Source organism: Cyprinodon tularosa, unplaced genomic scaffold (genome assembly GCF_016077235.1).
Source record: "Cyprinodon tularosa strain WSP-4 unplaced genomic scaffold, ASM1607723v1 ctg23, whole genome shotgun sequence".
In the NCBI taxonomy this organism is placed as follows: domain Eukaryota; kingdom Metazoa; phylum Chordata; class Actinopteri; order Cyprinodontiformes; family Cyprinodontidae; genus Cyprinodon; species Cyprinodon tularosa.
In genome coordinates, this window is record NW_024038861.1 from 1,098,924 (window position 1) to 1,112,387 (window position 13,464).

The following is a 13,464-nucleotide window of genomic DNA, read 5'->3' on the forward strand; positions in this document are numbered from 1 at the left end:
AACTTGCAAGCAGCATAGTGTTTAATAAATCTTATGAAGTTAACTTATTTAAATCTGAACCCCAGTCGGCCTCGGCAGATGGCCGCTCACACTGAGCCTGGTTCTCCTGGAGTTCTGAAGGGAGTTTTTCCTCTCCATTGTCGCTACAAGCATGCTTAGTGTGAGGGATTGCATTTGAGTCAATGATTTAATGCAATCAACTGGTTTTCCTTAGATAGAAAACCCTGAATCAATTTGACTGTATGATCTGGTTGAACTGTAAAGTGCCTTGAATACTTGTGTTGTGAATTGGCGCTATAGAAATAAACTGAATTGAATTAAATTTAGTGTGTAAAAGTGGGCAAATGCTTTAAAAGGATATGCCTTTGTTACTGGGAATCAGCTCTGAGAGAAGCTGTTACAGCATGCTTTTGAACTTATTATAGTAGCAAGGGGAAAATATTTTTGAAGAAAAACCTGAATAGTAATTGTATATATTTTAAGATCGTGGATGTAGCATGTAGTGTATTTTTTGTACTTTGACCTTCAAATGCTGATGTGAACGGATCCTTATTTCTCTTTAATCACTAGAAGTTTTTCTGACTCAGAAACATTTAAGCTCAATGCAAATTTCAAAAATCTTTTGTCTTTCGGTTTTTTCCTTCCAAGGTATACATCATGTCATCCTTCTCCATTTAACCCAGAAATATCATAACTTCTCACAGTTTTTTAAGGGTCTGTACTTCACTGAGTATTTTTTCTTTTCAAAATTGAGATTTTTGTTTTTTTGCTACATTAGAGACATAAGACAAACAAAGACATTGTCACTCACTAAAAAAATAAAATACCGCTTTGATTTATCATGACAGGATTTGTTTATGCATATAATTAAGAGGAGAAGAGCCGCACTGCACTGCATTTTTTTTGTTGCATACTCCTCTTTGAAAATAGGGACGTTATTTCTCCAGAGTAGGAAGTAAGTTCCTTTGCTGCTTCATTTTAGATATTTTCCTAAAAAGCTCATAAACCCACGTTAGTAATAAACCATCCTACATTATTGTTTGTTTTCTTTTTCCTCCGAGACAGAATTGACTCATTTCATTGTATTCCTACAGAAAGCACTTTTAGTTTTTCCAAGCAGACAGCACAGTTGTGGTTGCATGTTATTTAACTGAGTTACGTTTGTGTTATTCTGAGTTCTTGTGCAAAGCACTTTTTGAATACCATGTTTTCGTAAGGCTAAAGTAGGTTTCCAACATGTTTTATCACAATTGTTTTTATCCAAGTGAAGATAAGGATCCGACAAAAAAAAAATGTTTTTTTTTTTTACTTATTAAGTAGAAACCTAAATATTTTACTTTCCCATGAATTATGAAGAATTCACTTACTTTAACTTTAATACTTTTATTATGAGTGACTTTGAATTTTCACCAAAGCCATTTTCTGTTAAGGTGTTTTGCTTTTACTTGTTGTTTGAGTAATTTTACACCTCTTATCTAATGTTCCACTACAACTCCTTCCTAGCATTTTCAGCCTCAACATCCCTCTACAATGTACTCATTAATCTCTCCTACAGTATGTCCAAACCATCTCAGTCTTGGCTCAATGTTTTTTTCTCCATAACATCTAACATGAAGTGACCCTTTGATGCATTACCTCCAAAACTGATCCTTCCTTTTCACTCCTAAAGAGAACCTTAACTTCTTTTCTACCTCCAGCTCTGTCTCTTTTCCCTTTCTCAGTTCCATTGTCTCTAAATCATCCAACATTGCTAGTCTCAATATATACACCTTTCCATGTATTTGTACTGATACTCTTTTGTTACACAAAACCACCTAATATATTTTTCCACCCGTTCCAACCTGCTTCTTCACCTCTTATCCACGTTCACTGTTGCTCTGGACTGTTGATCCAATGCTTATCTTCGAGGGAGAGGCAGGGTACACCCTGGACAGGTCACCAGTCAGTCACAGAGAAACACAAAGAAATACAACCATGCACACACACACAGTAATGCCTAAGGAGAGAAGCCAAAAACCTAACAGTCGTGTTTTTTGACTGTGGGACAAAGCCGGAGTACCCAGAGAAAAAGATTCCTTCACCTGTGCCCTACTCTTACCAAAGGTCACAGGGTCATCTGAAAACATCATAGTCCATTGAGGTTCCTGTCTAAACTCATCTGTCAATCTGTCCATCACAGAAAACGAGGAGGGGCTCAGAGCCAATCCCTGTTGCAGCCCCTCTTCCAACTTGAACTCCTCTGTCCCCCTACAGCAGATCTCACCACTGTATTAGAGTTTCCTTACATGTCCTGCACCACTCTATCATACTTCTACAGAGTTTTTCTGCAGTGCTGCAGCTTCTCTCTCTTAGTGTGGATTTTCTTCACAATAAGCAAGATTATAAATCTTCAAATTTGGAACTGTGTTCTTTAAATAAAATGTAGGAACTCTCAAACTCACTGTAATTTCAGGTTCCGAGGTTTCAAAACATGAAAAATGCTGATGCTTTTGCATGCTTCATTATTGCTATTTACATTATTTAGCATTACTTTCAAAGATCCCATCATTACCTATCCATGTACTGTATGTTTAACTAAAGATTGAGGAGGACTCACCATTTCATAAATTAAGGCGCCTTTGTCTTAATCATAATCTTGTATTTGTCAAGTTAAAAGTCTGCTGGCTTATAAATCACTGTTCTGCTGCATTTTCTGGTGATTTCACAGAAACAAGCTAAATAAAACCTAACATTACAACATTTACATAATTCACTCTGTTCTTTCACAGTGGGATGGTGTGAGTCCCTTTCCAGACACAGCAGAGCCTCCCAAAGGGGTTCAGATGTTGTGGCACCCCACCATCGTCAAGCCATATCTCACTCTGCTCTCTGAATGCTCAAATCCTGACACTCTTGAAGGTGCAGCTGGGGCCCTACAGAACCTTGCTGCAGGCAGCTGGAAGGTATTTAAAACTTAAAATATGTTTTTAAGCTTTCCCTTTTTTTTGTATGTTTACTTTAAATATATTTACATCCAAATTCGTTCACCAGTAAAAAAAAATTGTTCTTCATATGGGTTAATCTGCTCTGCAGTCCTATTTTCCAGTGTTTTAAATCCATGTCCGTAAAAGGGATTATCAGTGAAAGGTGTGAAGGAAAACAGATGTAGAATTGTCTTGCTGAGCAAAGTAAATGCCTTTCCTAGCTTTTAAAAGTCAGAATATTGTTTAAAAAGAGTCAAATAAACAGACGCACTTAGACAGGGTGGGGGGTGTTCTTGAATGAAACACAGCGTTTTTCTTTTATTCCCAGAGAATATAAAGAACTCCCACTCAATGCAAACTCTGTTGAAGCAATATTGCTTTTGCTGACTGTAGCAACCTGCAGAGTTTTATTAGATCTTAATCTTGGGGATTTTGTATCTTGAACCAACTAATATTATTCCAAAACAATAAACTTGTTTGTTTTTGCTACTTGATGCTCTGAAACCTAATATACCAGGGACTAGACAAACTCCAAAGCCGTGAACGGAGTGGGAACTACATAGATATTATGAATGACTCATGTAGGTGTTGTGTTGTCAGGGTGGTGTAAAGGCAACTTGCCTTTCAGGAAGAGATCTATGAGGGTTAAAGGCAGAGTGTAAGAGTGCATCTGTAGGGTGAGCTGGGATTTATACAACTGCATTGCATTTCTGTGTGTAAGCAGGCTAAAAAGAAAACTAGTCAAATGAAAATGGTCATTGAAAGAGAGGAAGAAAAGGGAAAGACAACAGGGGTTTTAGCTGAGAGTATTTTTCATCAGTCTGCCTGTGAGGTGTTTGGAGCTGATTTTGATCTGACAAGTATTTCCACTGATAGCAGTCTGGACAAAGAGAGTATAAGAGACTGAAGAGGAGGGCTCTTGAAAAATCAGTGGAAGAAAGGAAAATTGCAGGAGCAGGTGGTCTTCAGTATATAAGATTCTCAATTCTGGCGTAACACTGCTTGTGTATCCTGAAAGGCTCCATTTGTGTGGCACTTTTTTATTAAATAAGGTCCCTCTCTCTGAGACAGTGCTGGCAAATGCTTTTAGCTCTGCCATTTAGGTTTAAGCCAATACATACGTGTGTTATCTTAGGATGAATAAAAAACTCCCTAAATAAAACCATTTTTTTCTTTCTATATCTGGGATAAACTTGGGATAAAAAAAAATACTCAGCCTGCTTAATTGAAACTGTCTGAAGAAGCCAATAAATGAGTATTTTATCATCGCAGATCAGTAGCTCACCCATGGTTTAATGGGATTTAAACCATATACTCATAAAAAATAAATTAAATTTACTTTCTCCTGTTTTCTTCCTGGAAGTGGTCTGTGTACATCCGGGCTGCAGTCCGTAAGGAGAAAGGCCTTCCTATTCTTGTGGAGCTACTGAGGATAGACAACGACAAGGTGGTGTGTGCTGTCGCCACAGCGCTTCGGAACATGGCCCTGGACATCAGGAACAAGGAGCTTATAGGTGAGTTTTGATGGGGATTAGTCACATAAATGACTGACGTTTCTATTTTTTTAAGTAGAATCTTGTAAATCTCTAGAATTTCTAAAGTTTTGACTAATACGAATTTTTGGGGATTTCAATATTATTTTTAAGATTGATTTTGAAACTAAGCAGGCAAATATTTGTCTTAAGAGCAGTAGTGACATTACCCAACAATGGGAGAAAGCAGTTGTAAAAAAAAAAAGAGCATCGTTGTTTAATAAAAAAAATTCAGATGATATATATATATATATATATATATATATATATATATATATATATATATATATATATATATTAACTGGCTTTAACATCTAGAGTTTAAATTAGACAACTTTTATAGTAATTTTTTATACACTCTGTGTATACAAAATTACTATAAAAGAGAGACAAAACATGGTGTAATAACCAATTGATATGGAAGTTTAGAGCATTAAATATATACAGTGCAAATATGCATTACTTGTGGTTTGGCACCTCTCCTCAACTTCCAGTCTGATGTGCTGCAGCCTCTATACCCCACAGTGAGACAGCTGGTCAGAACGCACTCAATGGTGCTTCTGTACAGTAGAAGTTGGTGAGGATGGATGGTGGCAGGTGGGCTCTCCTCCTCCGTAGGAAGTATAAGCGCTTTTGTGCCCTTTTGACCAGTGAGGTGACGTTTACAGTCCAGGTGAGGGTGTCTGTATTGTACACGAAGTCGATGATGATCTCCCTCCTCTTCTCAACATTCAGGATCAGGTTGTTATCTTTGTACCAGCCCACAAGCTGCTCCACCTCCTCTTTGTAGTCCTGGTCGTTGTTGTCTCTGATTAGGCCCACAACCGGGATGTCGTCTGCAAAATTCACAATGTGATTGGTGGTGAACCTGGGGGGCAGTCGTGTGTCATCAAAGTGAACAGCAGGGGGCTCAAGACGCAGCCCCGAGGGGAGCCTGTGCTTAGAGTGATGACATTAGAGGTGTTTTGTCCGACCCGGACTGACTGAGGTCTGTTTGTGAGGAAGTGTAAAAGCCAATTGCAGACGGGTGTATTGAAGCTCAGATGTTCCAGTTTTCTTATCAGATGCTGTTTAATGATGGTGTTAAAATCTGAACTGAAGTCCAGGAACAGCATCTGCATGTGAGTGTTCTCCTCCAGGTGTGCCAGGCTCAGGTGAAGAGCAGATGAGATGCCGTCCTCAGTGTAGCGGTTCCGTCGGTTGGCAAACTGAAACAGATCGATTGTTGGGGGGAGACTGGAGACGCTGTGTTCTTTAACTTGCTTTCCGAAGCACTTACTAACTAAATTAGTAACAACAGCAAAATTTGGACAACAGAAACATTTTTCTGTTTGTGTATATTATACAGAATCCTTACCTTAACTTTAAGATTTTTAAAAGTCTTCCAGTATTTCTGGTTTGTTCCAACATATATAAGAGTATGTAAGACAAATAATTGTTTCATTAGATTTGCTCCTGTCTGTGTGTTTTCAGTAGCCTCCCTTTTAGACACCTTGCTGATATTGAAAAAAAATTGAATTTGTAAGTTAGAGTTTCCTCTCCTCAGTGACAACTTTCACCAAGTGTATTGTCGGAAAGTCTTGGTAGTTCTTAGGAGGTTGTGTTCACATTAAAACATGATCGGATTTTTAAGCCTATATTGGCCAATTCGGCTTGATTTGGCCTTTTTTTTGCTATGGATTTCTATTTTTTTGAGCTGCACAGATTTTGGCTAGCAGCTTTGTTGCCTGGTTGTATTCGTAATCGCATGTATGTGTGTATGTTGGAGAAAAAAAAGCATGTCTGAAGTTCCTCTACCCTTTTAAGCAGACTGATTGAAGTTCTGGGCTATTACTAAGGTTAATATTAAGTGTATATAGTCTCAAGTAAAGGTATTACTTTAACATTTTACCAACCAGCATAATGATTTTATAAAGCTGCAGTAAAAATTAGGCTGTAACTTATTGGTCTTCTGAGAAACTGAGATGGTGCACTGCCAGCTGTGAGTTCAGAGAATAACATGGATAATGTGTAATTGAGAAGGAAATGCTGAAGAGGGTTGGAGAGAGTGGTTGCAGATCAAAGCCTTACATTAGTCTTTGAAAAGTACACTGGGTAATGAGTGAGCCCCAGTCATTATGGTAAAAATCCACATATCTAGAGATCATTAGCTAACCTGCTTTATATATACTGAGTGTGTGTGTATGTATTATATTTTCATGTGTGTTTGTTTTCAAGTGTTCTCATGAATTGGTGACATCCTTTTTCTTTGTGGTGTCCTCCTGTTGCTTGTCTAGTGCAGGAATAACAGGTTATACATGTCAATGGAAAAATTTGAAGGATTATGACTTTAGACAGACACCTTAGTTGCCTTAAATAATTTTGTATGTTTGCGTGTTCATGCATGCTTTCTCTACATCTCTAATATCTCTGACAATCTTTGCTTTTTGGTGGGCTCAATGGTTTCTATAGCAACTCTAGCACCCACTGTTTCAGGCTGGAGGCTTTTGAAACATATCTTCCTTTTTCAGCAAGTTGTTGTGGTTTCTTGTTGCGGAACAACAAGGAACGCCGCCGCCAAAGCTCAACACGCCCCCCTACTACGGTTTGGCTGATGCTCGCAGCAGATAAAAGGATAATGAGAGCTGCTGCGCAGGCGCTTTGCTAGCTATAAATCATCTTCCTTTTATGGTTTTGTTTGTTTTTACTTGATCCATCTGCAAACAAATTAGCAAAGAAGATTAAAGAAACAAACAATAAATATACAGAATTTATCAGCTTACACAAATTGTAAACATCCTGTATTACCCATTAGGAGTTTTTACAATATTTGGAAAGATAATAAAAGTCGTGTAGTTTGACCTTTTAGAACATTTACTTTAATGTTACAGTAAGCTGCAAATACCTATCAGTAAAAATTTTGTCACTAATGTTTGCTTTTTATTTTAAAATAATTATTAGTTTCCTTTTTTAATGTTTTCTAGGTTTTGAGTGATCAGTTTATAAATAACTCTGTTATGTATGAAAAACGGAGTCACTGAAAAAAAAATAGAACCATTTCAGAAATGCATTTTGTAAAGAATTGTAAATTGTATTTATTCATTAATGCAAAGCAATAAATAATGCAATTTGAAAATGCATAACAATTGAATGTCTAAACTGGGATTTATAAACCATGATTCATAAATCTGATTATAAATACCTTTTCTTATTAAACTTTTAAAAAGGTAATTTGTTTTTTCCCCTTCAATTTCCTTTTTTACCTTATTTTTTCAAATATTTTTTACTACTGTATTTTGTTTTCACTTTTCCCTGACCATTCAGTATTTCCTGGCCCTTCTGTTCCCTGTAAATTCTCCCAGCAGATTCCCTTCTCCATTTAGCTTTTGCATGATCGTTCTGATCCCTGAGCATCCTTAAAACCAAGTAAAGCAATCATATCTGGACGTAACCAGCTCCCTAATTGGATAGAAAGCCACTCTTGGATCACAACACACTGGCTACCATAGGAGGTAGTTTCCATGTGCCAAAACTGTTTTGTCATTGTTTGGAATGGTCATCATTAGACTAATTGTAGATAAAAGCCCATATATGGAGAACAAAGCATCAAGCAACATTTGGAGCAGCACACTAGATCATTTTATTACTTGGGCTAACTTTGGTAAAGACAGTAATTGGATAACCTGTGACAATATTTGACCCTGTCTGTTCCATTCACTCAGAAAGGCTGTAGGATGGGGATATGGATGCTGTTTCTGAGGGTTTATGTTTGCTTTAGGTGTTTCTGTTGGATGTCTGCCTTCATGGTTGCTAGACCAACCTAAAAAGTAACCTTAACATACTTGCAGAAAGTAAAATGTGGAGAAAAGTACTGTTTGGGTATGTTCTTATGGTGAAGTTTTATTCATATCTGTAAACTCTATCGAGTTTTAGCGTTTGTGCACATCTAGTCCTTTTACCAGTAAATCTTTCTGGCTAGAAATAACAATTAGATTGCAAGCTGTTTCAATTAGTATAATTGAATGTAAGAACTCAATTTAGTTTGATCATTGTTTGTTTGTTAAATTCATTTTTTATTGACCTTCTTGTTAATTTCATTTATTGACCTTCTTGCTAATTAAAACAGTGCATTAAAATTATTTCTTTTTATAAATATTTAATGTAACAATGACAGTTTTAATTACATTTGTGTTACAGTCAGAAGCTTTTCAAGCAAAATGGGTAAACACAAATGGATTATCATAAAAGTAGATAAAGGAATACCAGGAGTCGAATAAAAAAATTTACAAATTCACAAAAGAAATTAATTCAGACTTGTTTAGCAATTTAGATGTAATTTCCACATAATCACCTGTCTTGTGCATTCATCCCTATGTTTTCTTTTGGAACAAATTTTCACAAACTAAATTTCAACATCTTTAAAGTCTTATTTTGGAACAGGGATAGGTCAGGCTAAGTTTCCGGAAAATCTATTTGTGTTAAGAACTGTGTGCTGATATTAGGCGTCAGTGAAAACCTTCTGGAAAATCTGAAGAGTGCAAAAGAGATTTTGTTTTTGTGTGGTCTTGCTATTCAAACCAGAATACCACTTGGAGTATTGCAACATGTTGCAACATTGCAACATGACGCCCTTCCAAGAAAATTATAAAACAATGCTATGTTTTCTTATTCTATGTTTATATTTTTTACATCTGTAATATAATCATTGTAACAGTAAGACACAATCTCTTGAATTGGGTTAATTTGGTTAACTGTATCATCTCCTCTTTAAAGTTTTCTATGTGCAATATAAGAGACCTAATGTACATGAAAAAGAAGCTACAAAAGGGAATATGTTAGGCCTATACTGAAAATGCTGGGTGGCTGACGACATAGCATTCAGTGCCACCACAAATACCACTTTATCACTCTGAAATTAGGTAGTGGCACAATCATGCTTTAAAACAGAAAGAGGAACTTGTCAAACTGAGGGAGACGTTCAGTCACATTTACAATATCTTTTATCTAAACAGTCAGATTTGGTTTAATCACCTAGAAATCACTGTATTTCAAAAGTCTAGTCAGATATGCACTAATTATCTAACAGTTGGTTGTAGTGACTTTCTCCAAGCCGGCTCCCAAATCAGATTCTCTGATTAGCAAACAGGCCACATTGATCTGCGAAAGTTTGGATTATCAAACTACAGAGTCTGATGATTTGTGCAGAATTATCTCCCAGGGGAGAAATGAGGACAATCATCTTGATGTGTGAACCTCCTTTAAGGGAATCCAAAAATTAGCTTAAGCAGTTTTTATCTAAGCTGTTTTATGTTGATCATGTTACTTTGATCAAATGATCAAAGTAACATGAAACAACTATTCTCCTGTTGACTTAAATTGGGACCTTGCAGGAAGAGAATTAAAACAAGGATGTGCCTTCTGAAAACTGGCTTTGGCCTCCACAGGAAGGGAAAAAAGAGAGGAGTGAGTCCCAAAACCACTGCAAGATCAGAGACTTGAGAATTTCGGGTGAGAAGAAAAAACTTCCCATAAACAGATGCAAGCTGCTACCCTCCCTGGTGTGTTATGCAGGTGTGGGAAACCCCATGTTCATGCAATACTGTTATGAAGCACTGTAACAGAGTCTAATCACCATTAAGATATCCACTTTCCACTCAGGATCCCTCCCTAGACCTAAAGGCATGGTTAATATGCTTGACTCATCTATATTCTGCACATGAATGAGACACTTGGAACCAAGGGCATAATTTGCAGTCAGGTTAGGGGTGTAATGACCCCCCCAAAATAATCTGATGCAGTCATTATAATCCCCCCAAAGATATCCCAGTTATTCCTATTTACAAAGGTGACTTAAATAATAATGAGCATATTTTCTTTACTTTATTTGCTAACGGAAAAAAAACAGATAATAATAATAACACGTTTAATTGTCTGGTAATTTTTTTCCCTCCTTGCCAAAAAATTGGTATCCCAGAGTGACAGCCATTCCCTCTACTAAGCCTTCACCACTTGAAATAATCCTGATTCATTGTGAGAGAGATTGTAGTTTAAAAGATGTAAGGAGGAGTGTATGGCACAGACCACAAGCTAAGATTTAAAGAAGTAAACTGCTTTGACTACAAAAGTAACTGCTTTACATTTTTATTATATCGACCTCTTACCACAAGTGTACTTTTAAAAAGCTGAAAATTGTAATTAATCTCTCAGTTTTTGAATTATTGAAATAACGTATTTGTAATCAATTTTAAATAATATTCTTTCTAAATATGACTGTAGTTTAGGATAGACCTTACCCAAATATAACTAAATTATCCAAGACTTTAAAATAAATGCTTATATTTTCTAACTGACCAGTGTGACCAAGGCTGGGCTATTTTGCAAAGAAACTTTAGCAAACGTTTAGTTTCTAAATGTGCAGAGCTGGCTGAATACTCTCACAAAGGTTTTTAATTTGTAATCACATTGTAATGTGGTCCTGTAAAGTATGGATTGATGGACAATTATTAAGCTATTGTGGTTAGGGCATAGGGCTTGGAATCCTGAGGTTGTGAGTTCGAAACCCATTCCCACAGACTGTCACCCCCATCTCGCCTCCACAATGGCATGTATGGGTTAAATGCAGAGTGTATTTCGTTACACTGCACTTGTGACAATTTAATGACAACAAAACACTGAAAAAAAAAAAAAAAAAAACAACAACGTGTGGACGTTGCTGAAGTCTGTTGTTGTATTGTTTTAGAATGAAATGAATCTGAAACAGTAGAAGTCAAACAGTTTTCATTAGAAACAGACTACCATCTTTCTGTGTAGTTGCCTTACCCAGACTATAACTAAACCTGAGACAATCAGCTGGGCGACTGTTGACATAATATCTTATAGAGATCAGTGGAGGCCTTTCTGTCTGACTCCTGTCAAGTACACAGTAACACTCTGAGGACTTGTGCAAACAGGAGACTTATAATCAACTACAGTGCAGTTATGGAGTCAGAGATTATGTACCTAATATCACCAGCTAGACTGTAAATACAGTGGTTCAAATATCTAATAATTCACACTTTTTTTTTCCTACAACAAACATAGAAATTTCTAAACATTACATGGTGTCATAAATTAGATTAAGTTAGTAACATATATTCCTTTTATTATTTAAATTTCTTACATAAGAGATAGTATTTTCTTACTATAACAAGGTCAGTTTATGATCACGAAACCCTTTTTATTGGTTTTAGAATTAAAAAATTTCCACAAATTGATCTCATTTCATCTTTTCTTATTATTGTTTTTTTTTCTCCATTTTTGTGAAGTATTTTTATATATTCTAATGAAAAAAATACAACGGTGGCTCTTTTTTGTTAATTACCTCTCGTGCTTCTTCTTTGTCACATACTCTTTCCTCTACTCATGTTTTTAAACTCCTGCCGAATCCCTCGAGGGCCAAACATTGCTACCTTTAGGAGAAAGGGATCAAAGGAGGTTTCTGGGAGCCTTAAGTCGGAGGAAATACAGCTGAATCTTGGTGTCACTTCTTATGACCTTCTTGTCAAAAGTAAATACTGAGATGGTATTAAGAGTAGAGTGATTAAATCGGTGAATTTCCACATAGAGTAAAAGTGGCTATAAGAACCTGCAATATCAGCTTTTAAACTCATTATGGGTTGCCTTTAGAATGGAAAAATTAAGGTAACTACTTTTTAGAAAGGTGGGGCTGTCTTATGCAGGAATAATCTTATTTTGCTTAAAATCATTTTAGCTGGTTATATAAGAAAAACACGGATGCAAAGAATGTTTGGTTAATTTTAAACTGGTCTTTGTTTTCTTAAAGCTAGAAATAATAGTAGAAAAGGTCATTCTTTTGTGTTGCAATAAGGGGATAAACAAAGTTTCTCCAGTGTGGAGAGAAAATAAATGTTGAGAAAAGAGAAGACAAACAGCTTATTTTAAGTTTCTGTCTTGCAAAGTCTCAGGTGATAAAGATGTAGCAAAAAAGAAAAAGTAGAGATTATGCATTTAGAAAAAGAAGTCCCCATGTTCTCCATCTTCCACGGTTCTCCAAGTGGTTTGACTTAGATTTTTGAATCAGAATTTTTTTTTCTTCTCATCTTTCCTCTTCTGTTTAACTCTAATCAGATATTTTGCAGATACACTTGGTTTGTATTTGCAGGATCAAAGTTTCACCTCATTACAATAAAATCCTGCATGACAAATCTCCTCATTCTGCAAAACAGAAAATGCACCTTTTTTTTCCCCTAAAAACCCCTGCAAGAGTGTTTGCAAGAGCCGTTAGAGCTGGTGAGGAGTTTGGCATCCAACCGAATGGTAGTCTGCATGGGAGCTTATCAAGGGGAAAGGAGGATCATCTTTCACACACTACAACCTTTATGTCAAATCCTCTGGAAAGCTCTCTATGATTGGGTAGCAGAGAGACAAGCAGGAGGAAAAGAGCAAGAAGTGGCATGAGACTAGAAAGGGATAAAAGGGAAAAAGCAGAGGGAGGCCAAGTCAGCCAAATAACACAGAGAAAGGGAAGAGCACAGAGAAGAGAGAGCAAGAAAGCTTAGACTTAACTGCATATGTATGCTTAAACTGAAATCCCTCAGTGGGGCTATATAGATGCATCCTTGACTCATTTTCACCTCTGTGTTTTGGCTCTCTCCTGATTTCACCTCCTTTATGGTTTTTCATTTGCATATTATTGTCAATGGTTGTGTAGCAATACACGATTTCCTTCCTCACTGCACTGCAATGTCAGTCAGGGCAATTCTTACAGTTTATTGAAAAAATTGTCATTTAACTCACTTAAATTTGAAACAGTGGTTAAATGCCCCAAAGTTTATGTTTTCTTGTTTAAGAGAGGGAGCTTCTACCTTTAAAGGATAAATCATGTTTTGTGAAAACCTGAGGATTTTTTTCAGGTTGGTAAATACATTCTACTTCCAAATACAGGCAGAAATTGTATTATTTTTTATGTTTAACAGTTTTTGATTGACCGA

The 13,464-nt window shown here is 36.4% G+C and overlaps 1 protein-coding gene across 5 annotated transcripts in view; it reads left to right on the forward strand.

Annotated features, from left to right (window-relative positions):
* The window catches only part of ctnnd2a (catenin (cadherin-associated protein), delta 2a), a 300,110-nt gene that overhangs the window by 249,568 nt on the left and 37,078 nt on the right, over nt 1-13,464 (forward strand). For all 5 annotated transcript variants that reach the window (XM_038286754.1, XM_038286751.1, XM_038286752.1 and 2 more), the window contains exons 18-19: nt 2,769-2,942; nt 4,327-4,477. In XM_038286754.1, coding sequence (XP_038142682.1) covers nt 2,769-2,942; nt 4,327-4,477 — 325 coding nt within the window. The remainder of the gene's footprint in view (nt 1-2,768; nt 2,943-4,326; nt 4,478-13,464) is intronic.